Genomic DNA, 24,975 nt, shown 5'->3' with positions numbered 1-24,975 from the left:
CATTCTGATACAAGTTTCATTAATTCCTTACATTTGACCTCTACAGAGAAGCTGACTCAGCCCTGTCCTTTTCAGTATAGTCAGTGTATCAAGATACGCTGAAGCTACTCGCCCCCGTTTCTGCTCCTGTTTCTTTCTGCAAAGAGCGAGATCTTAGTTAATGTAAGTGGTAGATACTGATGACAGTAAAGCTTTACACATTTCCCAGCAAACTGATGTCCCTTCCTACGATGGGTTTAAGTGAAACCGAAGAACAAGTATTAGCCAGGTTGACAGCTTTCTCCTTCCTAGCTATAATTTTCTCTCACTTCTTTTAAGTAACGGCTGTTGTTTAATCACTCCTTGTCAAAGTCCTTTTATGCCTCACCCTTTTATGCCTCTCCCTCAACTTTGTCTCAAAAACATTTCAGTGTTGTCCCTGAGCAGACTTGTCCCAACCTTGTCCCATATCACTTTCAGAACTGATGGAAACAACTGGATGGGAAAAGGATTCCTGTTGTCTGTTTGCATTACAAATTCCTTCAACTAATATGTCAAAACCCTGGAATCTAAAACTACCAGCTTGATTAAGATAGTCTGTGGGGTTATATGTATAGCTGTTTCAGTGTGATTATTGCTCTAATCACCTTTGTCATCTGAGCTATTGGCAAAATTTTGATTTAATGCCACTGTTCCCCATCAGCCCTACACATCCTAAGTCAGAGTGGAAGTGCATGTGCAAGGCCAGACTATGTTAACTTAACATATGGGACAACACAGTTTGAAAAATAACCAACTGGGGATCTGCAAGGACAAGGGAAGTGTCAGCTTGGAAACAAACTCTGACACTACTTCGTGAGCAGCAGGATGATGAATGACCTTTGACCATGTCTGAGGAACTGCGACCCAGAGTCAGAGTCCCTGTGCTGACAATAATAACATAGAAGTAATGCCTGAGTAACTGATAGTTTAAAAAAAGGTGCTTCAAATGATATCTCATACAGTAGAAATACTAGGAAAAATGAAAAATACATCTTCAAATGCTAAAGATCTTTCCCCCCCCCAGAGAATATTATCTGCAGCTAGATTTATCTTGAGCTAACACATGTTCAGCTAAATTCATGTCTCTATCAGGCTCTGGGGCAGCAGGATTGCAGTGAGGTGCAAAGGTAGAGCAGAGCAGAACTCAATCAGCTTTTCTTCCAGTGCTGCAACCCACAACATCCTCATTGAAATGCTGGACAAGAGTGACGCCTGAGGGAATGATTCTGGAGGTCTCCAGTAAGAATACCTGAGGAAGATGGCAAATTACTTGTGACAATTATGAGATGACTCAAGAAAGAATGAAAAATTCATCCACGCTAGCTAAGACAGGCAACAGTAGTTTATAATCTGGCTTCTCCCCTGTTAATATATCACCCTGAAAATATTACCTCTGTTTTCCATAGGGGGATATAAACTGAAGGAATAAGATCAAATGTTGTACTCAAGCCTAAAAGTGGAGAAGGAGGGCTCGAGATGCCTGGTGTTTATTTCTCTGTAGTCTTTAATAAATGCCTTCCAAGTGGCAGAGAATTCAAAGATGAATGACAGTTATTAAGTGGGGTTTCTTAAACAAACACATACAACTAGACTGCTACTGCTGTGTATGGAAACTGATTTCCCAAGCGGAAGCAATTTCTAGTTTCATGCATGCTGAAATGAGATCAGTCTCTCCATCTGTGATTCAACCCTGGAAGCTGTTGTCCTTGTTTTCTGAATGGCTGGCTGCTCATTGAGCGGCAAGGGCCAAGGCTGATTCAGCATGGCTTCACACTGCTAGGAACAGACTTCTGTAAGATCAATAGTTCAGGAATTAATTTTAATCTCCTGGTCTAAGCAGAATGCTTTTCTATTTTACTTTAAGGCATGAAGGACGTAGTAGTAGTAGGCAGCTATTATCCTAAACCTATTGGTCTCCTAGCCTGCAGTGAATGACAAAACCAGTAAGTTAGTCTAACAATCACATAACTGTGATAATTAGTTACAACTGTGAAAGCTGAAAGCCAAATAGAAAATGTGGTGCAATAACTTCAAACTGCCATTCAGTTACTTCATCTTGTTCACAGCCCCTGTGGCCTATACCAGTTGTAACGGGCTGAGGGATGGCTTGCTGCACTCACCCTCTCTGCAGAGAAATGTGACTGCAGTCACTCTTAGAAGAGGTAATCTCTATGACCTGCTGATGAATAGGCCACTTATTTATAAGCAACCTATCTTTTCAAGTGATGCTGCTGTACATCCGCTTTAAACAAGAAGGATTTCCTTTTCTGATATGGAATGTAGTAACTTTGATGACTCTGCACAGGCAGCCAGGCCCATATAAAGCAGAGGAGGAAATTTCTCCACCCAGTTTTCCCTCCCTTCCCCTACCATACATGGTGAGACTCTTGAATCCTAGGAACTAAAAATAGTTCAGCAGATAAGTTTAAATTAAGATATTTTGAAGCACTTCTTTCACTGACACAGTGTGATAGCAAGTTAGGAATAGACTGCTGTCCTGGTATGTCTATCCTATTTCCAGTTGTGAGAAAGGCTGAGCGTTTTGTCCTGTGAGATGATTTAGGATGGGGGTGAAAATACAGTGCACCCTAGAGAGCACAAGTGGCTGAGAAGAAGCAACCCTGGCTACGGATGGATCCTCCGAAGGTGGGGTGAGAAGAAAAGGACACTGAAGAACCTATGGGAAACCAAAAAACCTCGCTTGCAATTACTTGTGACAACTGTAGTCTGGTTGTCCCTGCCACAAGCTCCCACTTTCTGCTAACCTCCTGAAACTGTTGTAGATTTTCTAATTTATATTTTCTGTCTAAAGATAGGAAGTAAAGAACAAAGCTACAGAAAACCCAAGAGCTGACAGCAGTAGCAGTGTTACTGAGATCCTTGCAGGGCAACAGAACAATGAAGAATGTCAGTTGCTACTCTTGGTGATGTGCAAAAGAATTATTATGTATCTCTGTTCTTTTTCTGGGATTTCAGTTATTCATATAGAGGTCTGATGTTTCTAAAAACTCATCTAGAAATAATGTATCCTCAATTCTGTTTGCTTGAGGTGCAGGGAAAAGCAGGAAAGGGAGACAGTCTCTGGAGCTTAAAAATGACTGTGAAAAGTTAGAATTAAAGGACAAGAGAAATACCCACAAAATTGAAGTAAACATCAGAGCAGACATAAGAAAGTAGTATATTCTAGGAAAAAAGGATAAGGAACCATCTGGGGAACAGTCCCAACAAAACAAAAAGCAGTTTTTCACATTCTTATGGTGCAGTGGTGGGAGTTGAAGAAGGCTGTGGCAAGGCAAGGAGGATATATTAGCAGATGCACTGGGAATGTATTTAAATAGTGCTTCAAAAGGCAGCCATCTGCATAGGTATTCACAACGGCTCTTAAATGTCTCCTGGCTATATAGCAATACTTAGGCTCACACAACTAATAGTCCAAGTCACTTCCTGGAGCTAACTCAGGTTTTAAAACCCTGCCTGACTTCTAAACCATTATTTCTCATTCCTGTTTATCAAAACCCCTCTGTGTCCCAGAGTAGGCTACTGTGCTGTGGATACTGCGAAGCAAAGGCAGAAGAACAGAGCTTTAAATGCTGCTGTCTCCATGGGAGCCTAGAGCAGCTGTAGGAGCTGGAGCAATCCTAGCCCAGACATCCTCACTAAGGGGACACCTTTCTGGCAAGAGATGCTCTACCATGTCCTCCCATGCCAGTCCAAGCAGCCTCCCATGGAGCCAGTGCAGCTCACCATGGAGCCAGTGCAGTCCCCCATCCTCCAGCTGTGCTTTTACCTGTGTTTATTCCAGGTATAGGTATTCTTTAGCTCTGCTCATCACGTAATAAACACCTTCCATCCCTCTTCCTTGCTTGCTTCCCTCACAGTCACTGGCTGCTTAACTTGGCTTCTGGTTTAATGGCTGTTGTGTTCCAACATGATCAGGATGTAGAATTTTGCCTTCTTATTTACTGATAAGATCCCTAACACAAGAAAACATCCTGTGAATTACCATGCCCAGCAGAGTAACTCCTACAGAAGGACACCCCTGGCCAAACGTAAACCAAAAAGAAGGTGAGCAGTGAAGGAGTGATAGAAGAATAAAATATTACCTCAGTCTGCAGTGCTTCTGGGAACCCTAACTCCAGCTGACAATATTGTTGCATCATCTCCTGCCATGGGATATTATCTTGCCATCAGAAATGCTCTGAATTAAATACATAGTTTTTCTGGAATCCCTCTGTACTGACGCCGTCCATAGAAATAAGTCTTGATGTAAAGCAATTGCTCTTCTACTGCTGGAACTATCGGGTGGCAGGGAGCAGCTGAACATGCCTTTCTCAACATTCACCTCATGCTTGTACATCATTCAAAGGGGGAAAAAATAGCTCCATCTTTAGGGAGGCTGAAATTGCTGATTTCTTTCCTGTCCTAAGGCAAATGAGAGCTAAAGACTAGGAAGAAGTAGAACAAAGCATCAGGTCAGGTGCACTGCCCAGCAGAGCAAGACATAAGGGACCCAACTGAACCTCTCCTCGGAACACTGAAAAGAGCAGTAGGACAGTGCCCTGTCTGAAGGAAGCATCTAGGTTTGAAAGTTACCTCTACAGAACTCCTTAGGCAGAACAGATAAAAGAATATTTAGCCCAAGGATAAAATAGAGGTTTAATAATTGTCTTGCAGTATTATATACCCTGGGTAAAATGTCTAGCATTTGAAGCAGAGGATCAGAAGTTAAAATCCACATGTTTTCCTTCTGATTCAGTCTAGTAACTTTTCTGTGTCTCTGTTTTCCATTCTGTCACTTTTTAAAAACCTTCTTTATTCATAGGCTCAGAGAAATGTAGTGAGTTATAGTACACTGAGGTACATATATGAAAATAAGTTTATAATTACCTTGGTTTTAATATTACTAGATAGATCACAACCATGAAATCAGATAGCACTTTGTTCTGCCCTCATGTTTGTGCTTGAAATACTCTATGTGTAGCAGAAATCAGGGAAGATATTCACAATCAAGGTCACTTCAGGTCCCTCACCCATATACTACACTACATTTTTTAGTACTTTATTCCACATGGAAAGGTCTTGGCTATCAGGGATGGCACTACAAGGAACTATTTCAAGAGCTAATTTGCTGTCTCCTGCTTGTCCTTGCTGGCAACCCTCCACTGCCAACACCTAAAAAATTATAAATTCTACCTGAACTCACCAGCTGCTGCCAGCCAGACATGGGCATCCTTGCTGGAGGGAGTGCCTGCAGGGAAAGTTGATGTAGAAGAATCCTTCCCTAAGCTGAACAGGTTGAGAGAAATAAATCAGTTTCTGACAAGACTCTTCTGCAGCTATGCTGTCTACAAATTATCTCTCATCATCCTTATTTGTGTTATACTGCATGCTTCTGTGTCCATGGAGAGCTGAAGTCAACAGAGCCTTGGGAGCCTCTTGATATGAGTGTTCTGTGCTTAACACACAGGTAACTAAGGAGAAAACTGAGCTGCCATAAGATCTCTGGAAAGCCGGGGAAATTTAACCTCCAAGTTATTTCCTGACACCATCATGTCACCCGAGTCTTCTTAGCCCAAAGTGTTGAAGAAACCAAGGACATCTATCCTGTTTTCCAGCTCTAGTACATAGGGGTACTAGAGCACATCTGGTCGAATGGATGCAGCCTCTGTGAGTGACTCCCAGACCCCTGACCCCAGACCCTTTATCTTATCTGTTTCTTAGGATGCCTTGGGTGAGGTATACCCCAGGGCCAAAGCTGCAGCAGGAAGCTCTGGTCTCCTCAGATCTGATTTGACTCCTTTGTAAGCTAGAGGAGCTAACCCACCTGGCATTTGCAGGAATCAGGCTTTTGGAAGGAGAATCCAGCACAAGGAAAAGGCATGGGTGAATGGCAGTTTAGGGGACTTACTGGCCTGCTTGGCTTTCTCTGTATAAGTGGTGGTTAGGTCTTCATCAATCGGATGTTCCACTGGCCCCACCATGGGGATGAGATGGCGTTCTGCTCGGATAGCCTTGGTGGCATGGGGCAGGAGCATTGCCTCTGGAGAAGGCTCCCGACCCTCTGCTGACGGTGGCCGCAGCTGTCCCTCGCTGTCTGAGAATGGAGTGTCTGTGCGACTGCCAGGCAGGCAGACAATCTCCCTCTTGGCCACTCCACTGGAGCTGACCAGCTCTGCTCCCCCCTGAGCAGCCTCTGGCATGCTCTCATAGCCACTCTGTTCAGACAGGGACACCTCTTCCTGAGGCGTATCCACCCTGCCGGTGGTGCTGTCAGGTGGGGAGCGTGGGCTCTTCTTGCGAGCGCGGCGCTGCTTCTCCTGCGCCACGTTGTCAGCATCGCTGTCTGTCTCACCATAGTAGGCCTCGCTGTCCGGTGGGGATGTGAGGCTCTCCAGGTGCCTCTGTGACCTCCATGGCTGTGAGGGCTGAGTAGTGGCTGGGGCTCCTGCAGGTTCAGAGCTGAGTAACTGTGCTGAGGGGCTGGGTACGGATGGTGGAGAGAGCACTCGCTGCCCTGGAGAAGGGGAACGCTGGAGCCACGGGCCAGTCTGGTCCCCACCAACTGTCCTGTGGGGAGAAGGAAAAGTGGTGAGTGAGGTTTGGTTTGTGCAGCTAAACTGGAAGAAAACCCTGGAGTGAGACATACAGGTGTTTTAGGACAGTGTTACAGGTGTTTTTCAGATAGTAAAAACACCTGAAGTATAGACGCCAAGCACAGGCTTATCCCTGACATCAGCTATGTGTTCTCATTCTGATTTTCTGCTTCACAGCTCTATGGAAACCAGGTGTTAAACATTCAAATATCAGAATGCCCTAAAACCATTAAAAATCTTCCAAGCTTAATCAGCTCCCCAGGCATTTCTCCTGGAGAGATGAATTCCTGCATAGCAAGCATTACCAGGACAGTGAGACCTATCCTTCAACCTGCAGCTTGTCAGCAGAGAATGGCGAGTGCTCAGTTATCACACTGCACTCCAGCTGCTCCTGCAGCTGAGACTGTGTCAGATCTGCAGACCCCCAAACTGCTTTAGTCAGACTGGGCTCCCAAGAAGTCTCTCTATTTGTTTGCTCTGACCTTCACATGGGAGTAAATAGCAAATACTTAGGATATAAAGGCTCAAATGTTTTTTGGGATAGGATTATGGTATCTGGTGGTTGGAGACCACCCTAATATTTAGCCTGCTCATTGTGGGGCTGCTTCACAAGCTATCAGTACCTGCGTTTTGACAACCATATGCAGTCATGCTGGCCAGACCAATCCATGGTGGCATTTGCCTTTGGTTTAGACATAGCAATTTCAAGCCTCTAAGACATCTGGAGGGATGACTGGGGTAGGTGCCAGACAGACTGGGGCAGTTAACCCTGCTGCTGGCTTCCAGAGGGAAGGAGAATTGGCTGTGCTGACAGAAAAAGAGCCCATTCTATCTTCCCTCTTCTCGAGAGTGAGTCTGGATTACCATGGCAGTTTGACTCCAGCCCACACAGATGGAGCTAGGAACTTGTTCCTTCTCTTGGAGAAGGAGAGAAGTAGTGAGTCTCTGGTCAGACTCACCAGGGCTTATAAGAACTATAAAGGAGTCTTAAGTATTTGCCTTCTGAACATGCATACCATGAAGCCAGGTAGACAGCATTGCCTCTGTAAAGCTGTGCAACTCATGACTTAGATCCCAGTTCTAAACTGGGATATCTGTGAAAAATAAACTGTGAAAAATTATCTGGTATAAACTGTGAAAAATTTTTATTTCTATCAAATGCAAATTTTTTTAGAAGCTAAGGGTGGTAGAATTTCTCTGGCAGTTAATTTTTTTAATACTATTTGCCATTATGAAATCTCACTGGGGAGCAACCTCAACATTCCACAAGCAAAACTGAAGAGTCCCTCCTCTTCTTTAAACAGTTGATCAGGTAACTGAGAAGCATAAATGCTTGTAAGCCAGTTTCTCTTGTTCTGTACTATCAGGTCAATGTCTCTCCCTTCCTCTTTTTCTGAAATACACACACTCCAGAGTCATCCAGCTACCTCTCCTTTCTGAACATGAATGATTGGTGTTTTCTCTGGGAACGTAAAGATGAAGTAGGAATAGACATGCGATCTAGAAAGCAACATTTGATGATTTCTCCACTACTTAAAATGAAGCCAACTGATTTCATTATTTCCAAACTATTCAGTGTTGGCTCCATCCAGAGGGATGCGGGAAGCCTGCCTTTGTCAGTTGGTTAATTCAAAGTGTGCTGATCTCGACTGATTATAATTTGGCCAGGCACCTGTTTGCTGCAGGTAGGCTTCAATGGTGTGAGATGAGGCCTTGTCAAGGGACCAGGAGCTATTCTGGACACCTGTTATAGAACTTACCCATCCCACTTACTCACAGTTAGGGTATAGAATGAGCACATCAGAAGGCACCAGCATTTTTTCTGAAACCTAGGGGAAGATCCTCCATGATCAGGCTTTCCTTCTCTGAGCACTGCCCACCTCTGCTCCTGCTTTATAGATGACAGCATCCAGCATGGCTGTCCCTTCCCACTGCTCACAGTGCTCTCTGTCTTTTCAGGACTGTAGAAGATCATATCTCCCAGCCCCCTTCACCAGGGCCTGATTTTCTGAGGGTGACTTCTGTTTAGGCAATAGTGTGGACTAGCTAGGACCTCACACAGCTTTGCTGCCTTCACCTTTATAGGATTATTCATTTATAGCTTGGGCCGCATCCAGCATACACTGACGCACTGAGTTAACTTAGCACAGGAAGGACAAGGAACATTACTGGGACTATTTTTTGTCCATAAATTTGAGCTTGATCTCCAGTATTCCCCTGAACTAGAGGCTGCCACCGACATTTCTTCCCATAAAAAAGGGGCCTAGCCACACACCTCTCATCTTTGTGGGAGTCAGTATACAGACTGTTGAACTACAACAGCCCATTGTAAGACAGGGCAAAACATTGAGATGTCAACATGTTAGGCAGGTTAGGACATGGGTAAGTCCTCCTAGTACACCTTGCAGTATGGTGAAACCAAAGGCTTCCTGCCTGCCTTGTTTCTGCTGGATGTAGACAGCTGCTGTACTGGATGAAACCACCCTACTGCCCGCACTGTCACAGCACTGGCACTTGGGAGCAGGTTACCTTTTCACGCGGATGTTGAGCATGCCGTTGGAGGAATCGATGATCTGCATGGCATTAGCGTGGGACAGGCCAGCACATGACTTCCCATTGATAGATACTAGGACATCATTTTCCCACAGGCCTCCACGGCACGCTTTGCTTCTCTTTCGAATCTGAAAAAGCAGGAGAGTGGATAAGCATGAAGGGAAGAACAGCAGCTATTTAGTTCAGTTGCTGGCCCTTCTATTGCTCCAATTCTCACAGAATAAAATAAGGCCTAAGACTACTGTGCTGACAGAGTGGAGTTGGATGAGCCCTGGCTATGCCTTTTGATCTCTGTATCCCTGTTAATTCCAAGAATCATTCTGCTGAGCATAGGCCTGACCTGATCACCAACCCTGTTCAAGTTCTTTAGTGCAGAAGAAAGACTCAGGAATATCTATATGCTCTTCTCCTCTTGTTCCCTGTCTCCTAAGTTGGTAAAGGAGTCTGTGTTTCAGAAAAGGAGCAGACTATGCCTGCACATGTCCATGTATCCTTCTGCATGCCTCTACTGTACTTCCTTGGTATGATCCCTGACTCATGCAGAGCCTCTGCAAGTACCATCCTCAGGAAAAGTGACACTGGGGAGAGGTGGCGGTTCCGAGGCATATTCTGGAGTTAAGCATTCCCGCTCCAATGGCTTTGGTCAGTATATTTCTGGATATCTGCATCAGGCTATATGGTGTCCTGTTACACAAGTGTAAACTTGGAATAAATCTTTAGCCTTAACAGGAGTTGTGCAAGATATGCATTGCTTTATCTGAGAAGGGAGTCAGAGTCACTGGCTCCAGGCGAGCTCCTAGATCTGTCTTCTGAGGGCCATCTTGCACCAAGTGTTTACTTTCCCTTTCATTCCATCCTCCATTAGTTAAACTTCTTATGAACTCAGCCTAGCCTTTCTGCTAGGGCAAGCAAGAAAGCAAACCAAATGCCCACTCAGCCAAAAACCACTGACCTCTCCCATACATGCAAGAAATGGGGATAGTATTGTGGGACAGCTTGGCATCCATAATGTACTCATTTTTTCACATAAAAGAATAGTTACGTAAAATCCCTGGGTCAGAGCAAGTCAGGAATAAGGTAGTATTACACTCTATTTGTAGATTCTTCTACAATATTTCTTCAGATATTTCAGTTAAGTGAAAGACAAATCAGCGCAGAGCTGTTTAACTAAGGGTGCCATGAACAGACTGTGTCAGATCCCTGCAGAGAAGTAATACTCAATAGGGCACCTTCATCCATATCTCACAGCCTTGCTGCTTGAGCCACCAGACTCATCTATAACATCATAAAGCTACTTTGTCCACACTCTCATGGCAGCTTCAGGAAAGAGAAGTGAATATGGAGGATTGCTGTCCTGTCATTGTTCTTGCAGGAGCAGCAGGGGAGCAGGAGAGGAGAGAGCTGGAGCCCTAAGGAAGTCCCATGGCCTGATTGGCTGGTCTTAGTGGCCCAGGCTCCCTGAGCCTATGGGGTGTGTGAGCGCCTGGGCTTGACCCTGCTGGCCTGTGTTGAGCAGACAAGAGCAACACTCCTCCCAGGTCAGCCTATCAGCAGGACTGAGAAGTGTTGGGGAAGAAGATGGAAAGAGGAGGGCTATGCTTCAAGTTGTTTTTGCGCTCACTGGTACTTTATCACTCTGTAGCCTTTCCAACTTGACCCCAAATCCTGCCTGCATGCTTAAAATAGGGACTGGCTCATCCCAGCTGCCACATCCATCAGCCTCTGTCATTTTAGTCCTTTATCTCCCTCCTTGTTAATATAAGTCTGGAATGAGCATGTGTAGGTCTGTAATGAACTACTGGTGAAGAACCACTGTTACAGTATAAATGCTGCTTCCTGATACTTCATCCAGATGCAGCTGTTAACTGAGAAGGGAAAGAAGACACATTTTCCAGTGCTGCCTACTGACACAGCAGCTAATTAAAAGAGTTAGGAAGTTGAAAAGAGGTTAAAAGGAGGGTGTTCCAGTATTCCCCAAAAGGCCAACTGCTGCTCTACAGCCAAGTACTTGGTGCTTAGCACTGGATGGGAACATACTTGCTGAGTATCCCTCCCAGTTGTAAAGCGAGCAGACTGGGGGTTAAAGGCTGTCAGCAGGTGCTCAGAGCATTCCTCACAACTCATGGTATTCCTCCCTGCCCACTGGACCAAGGATGCAGGCTGGTGACCTGAACAGAACAGCGGCAGTAAACTTCCTTCAATTCTCTTGTCCCTCAGTACTGCAAGTCTTTGCAGGCAACTGTTTGGGGGTCCCAGGCAGGAAGGATCAGACTGTGCTCCCAACACTGATGCAGTTTCAGGTACCTTTATACCAGAGAAGACTGAGGGACTGAAGCAGGCCATGTGGGCTGATAATCATGAGCAGGCAATGAATTTTTCTCATGGTTAGTGAAGATGCTGGGTCTGGCTTGGTCTGTGCTCAAATCTTACTGGATTGACAGAAAGTATATGCACTAAAGCAACTATTGGTATTTCAGTGCTCTGCAATCCAGGAGGAACTTTTCCATGTCCCCATTCCTTTCTGGGGAAATAGGACCAGGGCAAGAAGAGACCTATGGAATCTGAAAGTAGCATGTGTCTAGCTCAGTCTTCCACAGATTTATAAACCCTCCTTGGAAGTTTATAAATTTGCTTCCTGGGATCAGAGGGAAATTAACTATCCACAGCTTCATTTTTACACCAAACCCCTACCCCACTGCATTTGCCAGGGAGGAAGGCAAAGGAGTTAAATACAGAAGAAGATTGTGCAGAGAAAGAAGGACAAGACAGGACTTAATCCACAGTCATGACAGCAGGGTGCAGTGTACTGGAGGCTGCAGAGCCTCTGGGCAGAGACCAACACGAGCCTGCCAGTTTTTATATGACTTCCAGTTCTGTGCTGTAGAGACTTATGACAACCCATAACCTGCTCATCTAGGGTACAGCGAGAGCAGCACCCAGGCAAGGGTGGCAGCCCAGTCCAAAAGCTAGGCTCCCTGCCCATCCTGAAGGTCAGGCTGCCCTCAGGATCAGCCACTTGCTCCCCATGTCCAAAAGATGCCCTCTCCTGGGCAGCCAGTGAGCCATATGAAGCGTCACTAACAGGGAGCTTCTGCTTAAGCTGCAGAAAGCTTGGAAGGTGCCACCCAACAGCTGATCTGAAGAGGTGGGAAAAGTTGGAAAAAGTGGTGTTTCAAAGAGAAAACCTCTCTGCTTTCTCCAATACATATCTGAAGAGCTTTCTTGTGCAAATGAGAAGCAGCACTGACAGACTCTGACAAGTGGTAAGGGTTGGCCCCGGACCTGGCCGTGGGGGATTGCACTGTCTGAACTCCTAACACATACCAGTGCGGATTGACCTCTCCTTTTGTGTGAGAAGCCCCACAAATTCTGTGAGACTCTTGTAACAGACTGTTAGACTTTCCACTCCATGCCTCAGTAGACACACTCTCTCATGGCATACTCACATCAAGATATGTCCTGTTTAGATTTATGCTACTGGAAATACAACTCAGTGTGAAAAACTGGAACACATTTACTCAGAAATTGTCAATTTCCCTGCTCTCTCAGCAGGAGATCTGTAGTGACAAAAGGGCTCTTGTCAGAGATCTTTGGGTGTCTGCAGTACCTATGTACATGCACATACAAACATGTTTTCTTTCATTACTTTGCCTGTTTCCTCCCATTGATCATGTTCCATCAGACAGAAGGGAAAGGACAGAGGCAGCTGAGACAGGGAAAAAAAAAAAAAAAAAAGGGAAAAGAGTAAAGCAACAATTGAGGAGGAAAGGATTAAGAAGTGTTGAAAGGAAGGTCAGTGCTAGGAGAGGCCAGGAAGGCCAGGGTTGAAATCAGGCTTTAACAGTACAGTACAGGTTTCCTTGTACAGCCCTAGGCAGACAAAAGGACATGCTGATTGTTGACGTGCCTTGGGGAATTCAGCCTAGCTTTCAGGAACAGAATGCAAGAGAGGAGAGGGTCAGATGCAACTTGGCAGCATCTGTCCTTCAGTAGGGACTATATTTAGATAGTGGTATGTGGGGGCTGAACACATGCTGGGATGCTAAGAATAGAGTAATCCTGGTAGTAACTCAGTGGCTTCGCATCTTGCCTCAGTACAGCCCAGGGAACCCATCTTGAAACTGCAACCACTCACCCTGCTGGCCAGCACAGCTTCTTTGTAATGAGGTAGGCTGTGAGCAAATAGAAGTGGTTTGCAGCGTAGACTCATGTCATCTATCTCTCCCCTTGCCTTCCCAAGCCACCTCCCACTTCCTCTCACTGGGAGAGCTCAGCCTATGAGGTAGGAAGATCAATTTTATAATCAGTCTTCACCTAATCTCCTACAATCTTTCCAGCAGAAACCTAGTAGCCTCAGTCTGAGTCAGAGTTTAATCCTGAATACAATTCACCTTGCCACCCAATGCCCTTCGACTCTGATTGCATCTCTCAATGAGCCATCTCCTTCCCTCAGAAGACATTCCCTTATGCCAGAAACTAAAATGACATGGGGTCCAATACTCCATACAACCTGGCAGTGTTTAAATTTCATTCCCAGCATTCTGTGATATGCAGTTCTGTCACACAGTTCTCATGGAGAGATAACAAATTATTTTTTGTGGTATAAAGCATTATCAAAATGGAATGACTCAAGCAAGAGTCAACCAGCATGTGGGCCTGCTCCTCCTAGAACTTCCTGCTCAAACCACAAACAGAGCAGTTGCTAGATGCAAAAGCAGAAACAAACACCCTCCATCTCTACTTCTTTCTGAAGATGTGTATTCATATCATTTTGCTTATTGGGCCAGTTTGGTTTTTGTCCAAGGCCAGGGTTTACTCTTTTTGTGTAAGGAAGGATACTCCTGTGGCTAGAGTGGGTAGATGGCTAGAGTGGGATTCAGAAGACCTGGATGATTTTGTGTGACCTCAGAGAAGACACTCAGACTGTAAGCCATAAAAGGCAGGAGCCTGGAAACAGGACATTTTCCTACAGTCTTTCTTTATCTCAGTTGCCTACCTGAACACAGAGATCCAGTGAGATACTTTCCCTATGCCTTATCTATTAAGTAGCAAATAACATCACATCCTCATGTCAATGCCATGTTTTTATTGGAAGCTATTTTACAGGAGAATATCCGTGATAATAACACTAAGCACTACAACTACACAGGAAGTTAGTTCCAGTAATTTCCTGACAAAACATCATGTTCCTTCTTAAGAGATGACACTGGAAGACTTGCCTCTTGGTAAAGCAGGTCCAGTGTCCCTGCAGAGCTACTTCACAGGTCATCCATGGTGAAGCTTAATTAGGGAGTCTTTGTATAAAGAAAGAGGGAAGAGAACACATACTTTGTGGTAGAGTGGTGAAAAGCAAAGGAGAGTGGTGAAAAGATGTATCTTAAGTGGTAGGACAGACTTGGGTGGCTTCTGGGCAAGGGGTTTAACAATGAGAGCTGGTAGTGGAAGAGGATGCTAGCGCTGCTTAGTTAAGTACATGTCAGACTACTGTAAAATGTGTTACTGCCTAGAGTGTACTGGTGTAGGAATGAAAGAATAAGTTCTTAGGTGTACTAGATTTATTTCTGACTCGTACCAGGGGATACAAACTGATATAAAAAAAAACACAAACAATCAGGGATTCTTGGTTTTCTCTCTCTGTTGGTATTTCCGTACTGAAATGAAGTGCCTTAAAATGATTTTTTTTCTGTGGTTATAGAAGAGAGAGAAGAGAAAAACAACCTCAGACAATCCACTTTCTTTTCCTAAGCAAAAAAAAAAAAAAAATTAGCAGAAGTGTCATTGTGGGAAGCAAGTTTCTAGACAGAGGTGGCTTCAGGTAGACAAAAAGAGGCACAATCTCCATAGCTATTTGTTACTTGATGGTAAATTAACTGAAAAGTGATTGAAATATAATGTCAATGACAAAGAATAATGCCACATGTTCTAGAATATATACTAAAAGTACTTGATAAGCACTGTACCCTCAACAGAGTAAGCAGCAGGATATCAAGTGTTTTTTATATGAAGCAAGGATTCAGAAGGAACAGATATATTTGTCAAATATTCGTACCCAGTCCCACATTTAGGAGCTGTGAGAAAAGCAACTAAATGTTCCAAAAAAACATGCTTATACATGTCCCATGTAAGTCCTTTTTCTAGATGCTTAGCCTGGCTCGTGTGCCATGAAAGATTTTAAAATCTAAACCTAATGGAATTGAAGCTTATAATCAAGTCTAGCGACCAAAATGTCTTTTTACAGGTCCAGGCACTAAACTGGGACAGAAGGAGGGAAAGATGCTTGAAGACAGGGCAGAGTTATCCAGAGACATGGCTTCAGTCCTTCAGTGTGGGGGGATAGAATGTAAAAGAATAGAGATAGAGCAGAAGGCAATCTCACCCCTGAGGAGTTGCAGCTGTACTAATTACCAAAGATTAGGAACAAGCCTGCCCTTAATAGGCCACAGCCGTGTCCAATAAGGATGAGTGCTATAAAAGATTGGGTTAGCTAGTTGAGGAGAGTACTGGAGTTTGTTGGCTGTGCTGTGAAGAAGGAGTCAGTGCTGCAAGGAGCTGCTCATGAGAAATCACTGAGAAAGTATAGAAGATTTACAATAAGATGACAACACTCCAGAACAAGGCGTTCCCAGCCTTAGCATTGCATGCTGATGCTGTGTTCTAAGGAGCCATGAGCATTTGCAAGCCCTGAATAAAAACCCTTCTCAAAACAGAAGGCTCTTTTCAGTTGCTACTAATTGTTGAAGAGCAACAGTCTTAAGTATATTATGCCTTCACAGTATTTATGCTGAGAGGGCAAATTAGAAGAAGGCATACCTACTATTATTTTGATAGAATGAGGGTCATTTTGGTAAGCAAAAAAATATTGAACACAGCATTCATAATATTGCAAGAGTGGGCTACTGCACCAAAAGACAGCACTCACTAACCCAAAAGCAGCCTCTCAGCAATAGTCTGAGGAGGATAAGCGCCGTTGTTCTGCGGCAGCAAGGACAGGATCAGCCACAAGTATGGATTAAAGAGGTACCCCATTCACCTGAAGGATATAGGGCACTTAGGGCACAGGAAGCTCTCTGTACCTGCAACATCTTTGTAGTCATCTTGTAGGTAGGAATGTACATCAGAAACCAGGCTCCACCTCCACAGATGTATTCTGTAGTTCTAGCCAGTAGCAGGCTGAATAATATTAGTGAATGAACCTGAGCTCTGGACTGCAACTACTGTGGTAAAATGTTGAAATGATCCTTGGCACATCTTTGGCTGAGATTGGCTATTGCTGTCCAGAACAATTCCCAGGCACAGTTTGGGAACTAGAACAGACCGTTTCCAGAGCCACTGCCTATGGGCCTGTGGCCATTTTATTCCGAAGAATAGAAAGCGTTAATTGCTGGGCTTCATTACACTGTGTAGCAGCTGGAGTAAGTGCCAGAGAATAGTCCCGGGTACATTTAATGAACCAGGTATAGATGGAGCATGTATGGTTTAACTGCAACTTCTCATCATGAGATTCTTCCAGAACCTCGGAAAGTTCCACTGGTGTCACAGCATGCCCTCCCTCCCTAGCAGCCAAACATAGCACCTGCCTAAGTGCCAACAGGCCATAAAGTATGTCCAGGAGTACTCCCAAAGCAGATTGAGGCACTCCAAAACCAGCATTAATGACTGCTACAGACTAGCAGTGCTTTTTTAGGTGTGACAGCAAACGTTTGCAAAAACAGATAAAGAACAGGCTGCCCACTGAAAAGGGGAGAGGAAGAGAAGGTGCTCGCAAGTCTGGAAGCCATCAGGCCTATTTGGGTTAGAGCTGGCACCTCCATCAGGAATAATGTCACATGAGCAAAGGAAAGTGACACACAGCAGCCAGGCTGTGTGTCACAGGGAGCAGGTACGTGGCAAACAGGCAGCAAGGATATCTTGCCGGGGAGACAGTAGAAACAGTGAATTATCAGCAGAGAACAATAAAGGAAAAAGAGGCAATTTGAGAGCTAAAAAGGAGGTTGTGATGAACTGCTCTTAAACAAAAAAAAAAAAAAACAAACCAAAAAAGTTTGGCTTTAGATGGCTTATTTTTGGTGATGTACTAATATGCCCAGGTCCTTTGCCTCTACTATCAGTACCAGCTGTAAAGACTCAGTTTCCTCTATTTTGTCACTATTACTAGTACTTGTGCTGGAGGTAGAAGTGCCTTCCTTGCTTTTTATAGAAAGCAACCAAGTTTTCCTCTCATTGAATAAATCTTGTTTTGTAGCAGGATCCCTAAAGGCAGGTTTGTATGTACTTGCACTATCCTAAAACTGTCCTGTTCATAAAAATTATTTCCATAATATAATTTCATGTTAGGTTTCTACTTTGGTTTATTAGTAGCATTAGTGCTTACAACTTTTCTCAGACTAGCTATTTTACATTTTGTTTTGTTTTGAAAGCATTTGATGCACATATCCTTACTGCAAAGAAATCCTCCAGGAACCTGATAGTATTGTCTCTCTTGCTCTCTTTACAGAATAGGTTAACTTTCTCATCAGTTACAGCTACATGTGAGGACCATGTACTTCCCCTCAGCCTTTCTAAAATAAAAATCTTGCCATCTATGGATCCTTTTTGCTTCTTGTGTTTATGTTTGTTCTCTTTCTTTCCTAAGGACTGTTTTTGGTCAAAGATCTTTCCTGCACTGAGGACCCCATAGGTTTATGCAGTGCTCCAAGTGGGCAGAGGGGCAGAATCTCCTCCCTCCACCTGCTGGCCACTCCTCTTTGGATACAGCTCAGGATGCTGTTGGCCTTCTGGGCTGTCAGGGCACACTGCAGGCCCACGCCCAGTTATATCCAACCCAAGAGACTGTCCACAAGGGTGTAATTCCAGTGTCTTTCTCCAGGTGTGTCCCTGAACCCAGAAGCCACAGGGAGTTATTGAATGGCACAGAAGCTCTGTGGCAGCTGCTTCCAGCATGTGAAGATAGACCTGCTTTTCTACTCCTTTCTGGCAGCTGGACTGAGGTTTAGAATTGATCCCTTACTTGGAGAAACAGTTGAAACTACAGCTATGCATCCTTTTAGTCTGTAGAAAAATGGGTTCACACCCCACTTCCACCATGTTCATGTACTTTATTTTGTTACCCAGTTGAATACTTTGCACTAGAAAACAGTTTCAAATGCATATATTCACTGCACATTATGAGTTAATTGCAATTTGAAAAAAGCCAATAATTAAAGCCATCCTTATGAACACCTTATGAGAGAACAACCAATTAGAGGAGGAAAGGAAAGGAAAGGAAAGGAAAGGAAAGGAAAGGAAAGGAAAGGAAAGGAAAGGAAAGGAAAGGAAAGGAAAGGGAAAGGGAAAGGGAAAGGGAAAGGGAAAGGGAAAGGGAAAGGGAAAGGGAAAGGGAAAGGGAAAGGGAAAGGGAAAGGGAAAGGGACCCATGCAGCACACCCAAAGAATTTTCAGGAAAACAAACAAAAAAAAAAGATACCAAGAACAGCAACCAGTGATGAATTTTATCCTAAAATCCATAAAGAGAAACAATAAAAAGACGATGGTGATGTAAACTTTAGAAAGCAAAAAGGCAAGAAGACTATGAACTGTGTACATGGGTCATGTACGATGAGGAATTGTGAAGGCCTTTGTGATACAACAAGAGCGACTCAAGCAGGAAATCCCACTTAGTGCAACCTTTAGTCTTTGGAATGCCTGGTTGCTTGATGTTATTAAATCTTCATTAGGAAATCACATAAGACTTAGACATGTAAGGTACAAGTTGTTCAGAAACAATTTTCTGTTTGTCTATAGAGTAAACCACTAGGACTACCAATTTTTAGATACTTCCCAGGCATGCTGATAACTACGTGAGGGGGAAGGATTTCCCTCCACATTGCATAACACCAAAATTAGATGCATTGTGAAACTTACAACTTCCTCTGAAATACTTGCAGGAAACACAAAGGAAGCAGAAAGCAGGACAAGAGGTGACTCTTAACCTAGTCTGGCTCGGCAAATCCAGCATCTCTACCAAAGGACAACATATATCATTTATATATAATATATTTGTTATACTTGATTAATTTCCCAAATTAACTTTTTATCACTTATTCATCATTTGACTCATCCAAAGGTAAGCATCTTTCCTTAGTGTTACTATGACTTTCTAGCCTAGAAGTTTAAATTGTCTAAAATGATGGCACTGGAATCTCTGAGACACAAACACTGTCCACTCAGTTATCTCCTGGCACCTATCAGCTATTCATGGCTGTACTTTCTATCACATGACACCTGGCAGTTCATTCTCTTCTAAGCAGGTCACATTAAGATATGATCTTCCTGAGTACCTGGTAAGGACCATCCATTCTTTGGAGACTATTTAAGTGGTGTTCCCTTTAAGATAGTATGTAGGGTCATTGGATGCTATTAAATTCTGGGCGATAACAGATAAGATAATTATAAAATGAAAAAAGATAATTATAAAATGAAAATCCTGCCTAAAGAATGATGTATACTTTGAGCCTCAAATGGATTTGCATCAATTATATTTTCCATAATTATTTTTAATGCAATATCCAAGTATTGTAAAATTATATATACTTGTATTTCTAGACTTAAAGTACAGCACCCAATTCTGGGTAAAAGCTGCTTCTAGTTAATACCTTCCTGCAAGTGCTACTAATCCTTAAGCAATATTCCATTCACCTTAAGGTGCAACTTAGCCTGGGTAATGACTAGTTCTTTCTGCTGTTCAATCCTGAGTAATCTTTATAGACACTCACAATCTCTTCCCTCTTCAACACCAGTTTCTTATCTATTGAGGGAAAAACAAGAATCAAAATAACCTTAAACCATGCAGAATTAATGTAGCCTCTGAAATTTCCATTTTCCTAAGAACCACTGATGCCAGGCACCTGTTTAAAGGATATTGATTCTTTCTTTTTAACCTGAGACTCTATGAGTTTGTGCAGAAGTTGTTTTTCTGGAGAAAAATCATCTTTCTCTACATAAGAAACATTCACTTCAAGGCCAAGATATGGGATTCCAAACAATTTGGCAGAAGTTACAGACAAACACTATGTGATCTGGGGTGAGCCAAGTGACACAGAACATCTAATTTCAAAATTCTGTCAGAGGCATGGTCTGCTTAAGGAAACAGAAGGAGCTGGGCAGAGCATTTTTTCATTTCTGCTCCTGGGTGCTTTCCAGTGAGACATCCCAAGATATCATTGTGTCAAGGCTAATGCAGCTGTCTTGAGCTTAATAAAGAGGACCTTTTTTTCCCCTGGTTTTCAATCTATTCAGTAGTCTTTCTAAAAAGACAAGAGTAACAGCTGTTTATCAAAAGTAGTGCAACACAAGGTTCATGTTAATTCCATGTTTTTAATCTCCCATTCAAACAATTGTTTTTCTTTAATTCTTGAAATCAAACCAGTATTTTCTGCTTAGAGCATCACAAATACTCACTTCAGACAGTGTGGAAAAACTATCACCAACAGAAGAGGCACTAAGAAATGTACATCTATTTTGAAAGCTAGTAGTGTTAGGGACAGTTGAATTAAAAATATGGCTTTAATTGCTTCAATTTATTTTTTCTTTAGTTGGATGTCTTACATGAGTATTGAAGTTTCCATATTTGAACCCTTTTCCCTGCACTGTCACTTTGGTTATAGCTCTGCTGACAACTCAGGAGAGTTTTACAGCCTACAAAGCGTCTGAGCTGTACAGACCTGCACTGAAGCAGATCTTCACCTGACACTTGTCTCTAGCTTAATAGCATGTATTCCAGGACCCGCAGCCCACCTCACACCCTGCTTGAGCACAGCACCCAGTTTTTCCTTTTAAGATCTGCTGCCACAGTAAGGAGTTTCTGTATTCCTTAACAGTAGTGAAAGATGCCCAACTCAGTAGGGATATCTAGTTCAGCAGAACAACTTTGCTCTCAGAGTTCGCACCTCAAGGTCCTACCTTTGACACTTGAAGGGGTCTTTTCTGCTCTGAACCCCCTTGCAGGCGGAAGCCCCAGGGGGCACCTCCAGACAGAGTGATGAGCATTTCTTCTTCAGCTCCCATGATTTCTGTGCTTTAGATATTTTGTCTTCACAACTTCAGTACAGACTCCAGTTCTTAACAGGCAGAATCTTCTATTCCCATATTCACAATTCACACCACCACTCTCCAGTCCCCCCAAGGCCCTCTACTCAATTTCTCCTTGAAGTTCACACACACACACACACACAAGAGTTGAGACTGTCAAGCCCAGCCTTCACTGCTCTTCTGGACTCTCAGCTGCTGCTCTGCCTATGATTAGACATTTGATTCTGCCCTTGGTAAGGGGCCAGAGTTGTCCTACACACGTGTCATGTCAATCTCACCCTCTGTGCCCCCCCGCATACATGATGGATCTCTCACCAGAACGTGGCTGAAAATAGCACACCTCCTGTCTCTCCTGAGCTTTGTCTGACACTCTTAAAGCTGGAAGCATTTCAGTAAAAATTTTATTTCCACTTTGCATTCCAAATGCAAATCTTAGAGTCACTCAGTACTCAGGATCCATTAGTTTGAGTTTCAGGCAAGGACATGTCACAGGCACAAACTTGTACAATTCAGGTGACAGCACCTGACTCTGAATTGAACAAAACTAGCTTGCAATTGATGTGCTCTCTATTTCTATTTTCTCCAAGCAACTAGTGTTATTACACAGCACTATGTGCATGCCCTGAAAGCCACAGGCAGACTGCAGATATACTGTGCTCCCTCTGCAGCATGCTGCTCCCTGACATCCCCTACATCCACTCGTAATACTAGACACTGGGACTAGAATAGCTGGGATTAGCTACACACATGGGATTCACACAGTTCTCTGCAGGGCACTGCTTACATAGACTCAATGGCCAAGAGAGCCCAACCAGGTCATAGAATCAGAGAATAGTTTGGGTTGGAAGGAACTTTTAAGGCTCATCTAGCCCAATCTACCTGCAATGAGCAGGGACATTTTCAACTCTATCAGATTGCTCAGAGCCCTGTCCAAGGTGACCTTGAGTGTTTCCAGGGATGGGGTAACTGCCACCACTCTGGGCAGCCTGTTACAGGGCTTCACCAGCCTGGTAGCAGAATTTTTTTTTCCTTATATCTAGTCTAAATCTACCCTCTTTTATTTAAAACCATTATTCCTTGTCTCATAACTATAAACCCTACTAAAAAGTCTGTCTCCAGCTTTCTTAAAAGCCTTCTTTAAGTACTGAAGGACCACAATAAGGTCTCCTCAAAATCTTCTTTCAGGCAGAACAACCTCAACTCTCCCAGCGTTTCTTAGTAAGAGAAGCCTTCATCCCTCTGATCATTTTCTTACCCTCCTTCTGGACCTGCTCCAATGGGTTTATGTCTTTCCTGTGCTAAGAACCTCAGAGCTGGATGCAGGTTTCTGGATGGGGTCTCACTAGAGAGGAGCAGTCTTTCAGTGGTTTTTCTTTAGGATCATGGCAGACACGACCTCCTAGCCATACCAAGCCAGGGAGTCATACAAGAGTTAAAGTCCATGTTCCCCCTTTCCTACAAGGCATAAACCATAATTTTCTGTTACGGTTCTGAGGACAAGCTTACCCTTACCTCTTCCTTATTCTACATGTGCTTAGCTCTCAGTGACTAATATCCAGAGGATGAACTTTTGCTATGATGCCATTGCTTGGTTGACTACTTCATTGCCAGTACAATAGCATCACTCATCTGGTGCCATTGCATATTGCTGGTGGGCACAAACCAACACAATCACAGAATCATCAAGGTTGGAAGAGACCTTTGAGATTATCAAATCCAACCGTCCACCCAGCACTACCACTGTAACCCCTAAACCACTAAATCACATCACACAGCACCAGATCCTGATGCCTCTTAAACACCTCTGGGGTGGTGCCCAAATTCCTGGGCAACCTATTCCAACGCCTGACCACCCTAACAGTGAAAATGTTTCTAATATCTAATCTGACTCTCCTGTCTCAGCTTTAGACCTTTTCTTTTTGTCCTCTCTGTAGCCACAGAAGAGACCAGTCCCCACTTCACAGCAATCTGCTTTCAGGCAGTTGTAAAGGGTGATGAGATCCCCCAGGAGCATCCTCGAGGCTAAACAATCCCAGGTCCCTGACCCATTCCTGTAAAACAAGTTTTCTAGACCTTTCACGAGCTTTGTTATCCTGCTCTGGCCCCTTCTGAAGTGAGGGAGCCAGTAGGGCCTGCTGAAGGCAGTACTTGAGGTGTGACCTCAGCAGTGCCGAGTCCGGAGGGACGATCACTCTGCTGCTGTTAGTAGGGAGTGAACTACTCTTTGAACCTTGGCGCAGAACTGGCCCTGGCTGCTCCCCTGTCGCGGTTTTCACAGGCCGCTGGTGGGACAGTCGGCCAAGGGCACGGTGATCAGTGCTACCGCAGCTCAGCAGCGTTCGGCCAAGCCCTGCTTACGCCTCAGCTGCCCGTGCGGACAGCGCTGGTTCGGGCCGCGCGAGAGGCAGACCCCCGGCCCTCCCCCGCAGCCACCGCCCGCCCCGGCCAGGACGTCAGGGGCCGGGGCCTCCCAGCGCCTGCGCCGCATCCGGGCCCCAGCGGGCGGAGCGCGGACGTGGCAGCGGCAGGCGGGGAGCGGCAGGCGGGGAGCGGCGGGGCGGGAGCCGGAAGTGGGCCCGGCAGTGGCGGCAGCGGTGGTGAGTGAGGCCTGAGGGGGCTCCGGGTGGCCGGACCGCCGGGCGCGGTGCCGTGCGGTGCCCGCTGTGGGCGGGCGGACGGGCGGACGGACTAGAGAGCAGCATTGAGCCCGGCACCGCGCCCGGCGGCCCGGCCGTGGCCCGCAGCCGAGGCGGTGCCGCCGCTGCCGCTTCCTCCTCCGCTGAGGCCCAGTGGCGCCCGGTCGGGTGACGCGTCGGGCCCACCGTGCTGCGCGCCACGGGAGGCTCTACAGAACCCCGGGGCTCCCCGGAATGTGCCCGGGCTGGAGCGTCCGCATCGCCCGCGGCCCGGCCGGTGCCGGCGGCTTGCGGGGCCCGGCCGGCTGTCGGCGGGGCCTGCACTTCCAGTGCCTGGGCTGCCCCGAGAGACCCGTCAGTGTCCCGGTATGGTGCGGCGACAACTGGCGGCTGCAAGTCGGGCCGTCGGTCCGACGCGGAGAACCGGGTGCTTCTTTTTGGTCGGGGTGCGCCGCGAGTCAGATACCCCCCCCGCAACCTCTCTAATCTCCTGTAATCCGCGGATCCTTCCCCTGGCGTTTGTGCTGTGCTGTTCAAGCTTTCATTCATTCGAGTTTTGCAAAGGATGGTCATTCCTGGCGAAGATCTGGCGACTGAGATTGGTTGGATTTAGTAGTAAAACTTAGTGGTTTTGTGGCTGTGAAAAAAGGAAGAAATAAAATTAAGGAGATGGCATGATCGAAATACAAGTGTAGTCTTGAAAAGGTGGTTATGCAAGATGGGACTCTTGCTTTCCATGTAGATGTTGCTTTAAATATGTTTTCTGTTGGAATTTGCTGTCACTCTTTCTGAGATGCTTTTGATGGAGTACGGTAGAGCTTAGTTTCCTTTAGTTTGTTTGGTGGGTTTTTTTTTTTTGGAATGTACTGATCTCAGAGAGACTGCAAAACCATCCAAACTGGGCTGTAGTTGAAGTGCTTTTTAAACTTACTGGCTGATAGAAGTAGTTGCTGGGACATAAAAGAATTGGTTACACTTATATCAGAAGTTATCCACAGGAATTAATGTTTGTACTGTCATTGAAAATACAAATTTTTTTTTTTCCCAGTTTGGTACTCAGTTGATTGGTAGCTATTAATGTGATAATTCCTTAAAAATATTTCTGG

At 44.8% G+C, this 24,975-nt stretch overlaps 2 protein-coding genes across 4 annotated transcripts in view; one reads left to right on the top strand and one right to left on the bottom strand.

Moving 5' to 3' along the window:
• The window catches only part of SYNPO2L (synaptopodin 2 like), a 35,356-nt gene extending 13,977 nt beyond the window's left edge, over positions 1-21,379 (bottom strand). The window contains exons 1-3 of the mRNA XM_009087447.4: positions 21,105-21,379; positions 9,144-9,295; positions 5,930-6,588 (exon numbers count right to left, since the gene is read on the bottom strand). Coding sequence (XP_009085695.3) covers positions 5,930-6,588; positions 9,144-9,295; positions 21,105-21,209 — 916 coding nt within the window. The 5' untranslated portion in view covers positions 21,210-21,379. The remainder of the gene's footprint in view (positions 1-5,929; positions 6,589-9,143; positions 9,296-21,104) is intronic.
• A 2,365-nt stretch (positions 21,380-23,744) lies between these two features.
• Positions 23,745-24,975, top strand: part of SEC24C (SEC24 homolog C, COPII coat complex component) — a 38,467-nt gene continuing 37,236 nt past the window's right edge. For 2 of the 3 annotated variants that reach the window (XM_050976601.1, XM_050976599.1), the window contains exon 1: positions 23,745-23,830. The gene's annotated coding sequence lies outside the window, so the exon portion shown is untranslated. Of the gene's footprint in view, positions 23,831-24,463; positions 24,575-24,975 lie in introns of those variants that run through there. The other variant, XM_050976600.1, reaches the window with a different exon arrangement.

This window comes from Serinus canaria, chromosome 6 (assembly GCF_022539315.1).
Source record: "Serinus canaria isolate serCan28SL12 chromosome 6, serCan2020, whole genome shotgun sequence".
Classification (NCBI taxonomy): Eukaryota; Metazoa; Chordata; class Aves; order Passeriformes; family Fringillidae; genus Serinus; species Serinus canaria.
Note: the sequence above shows the minus strand (reverse complement) of the source record. Positions and strands in the feature narration are given on the sequence as shown.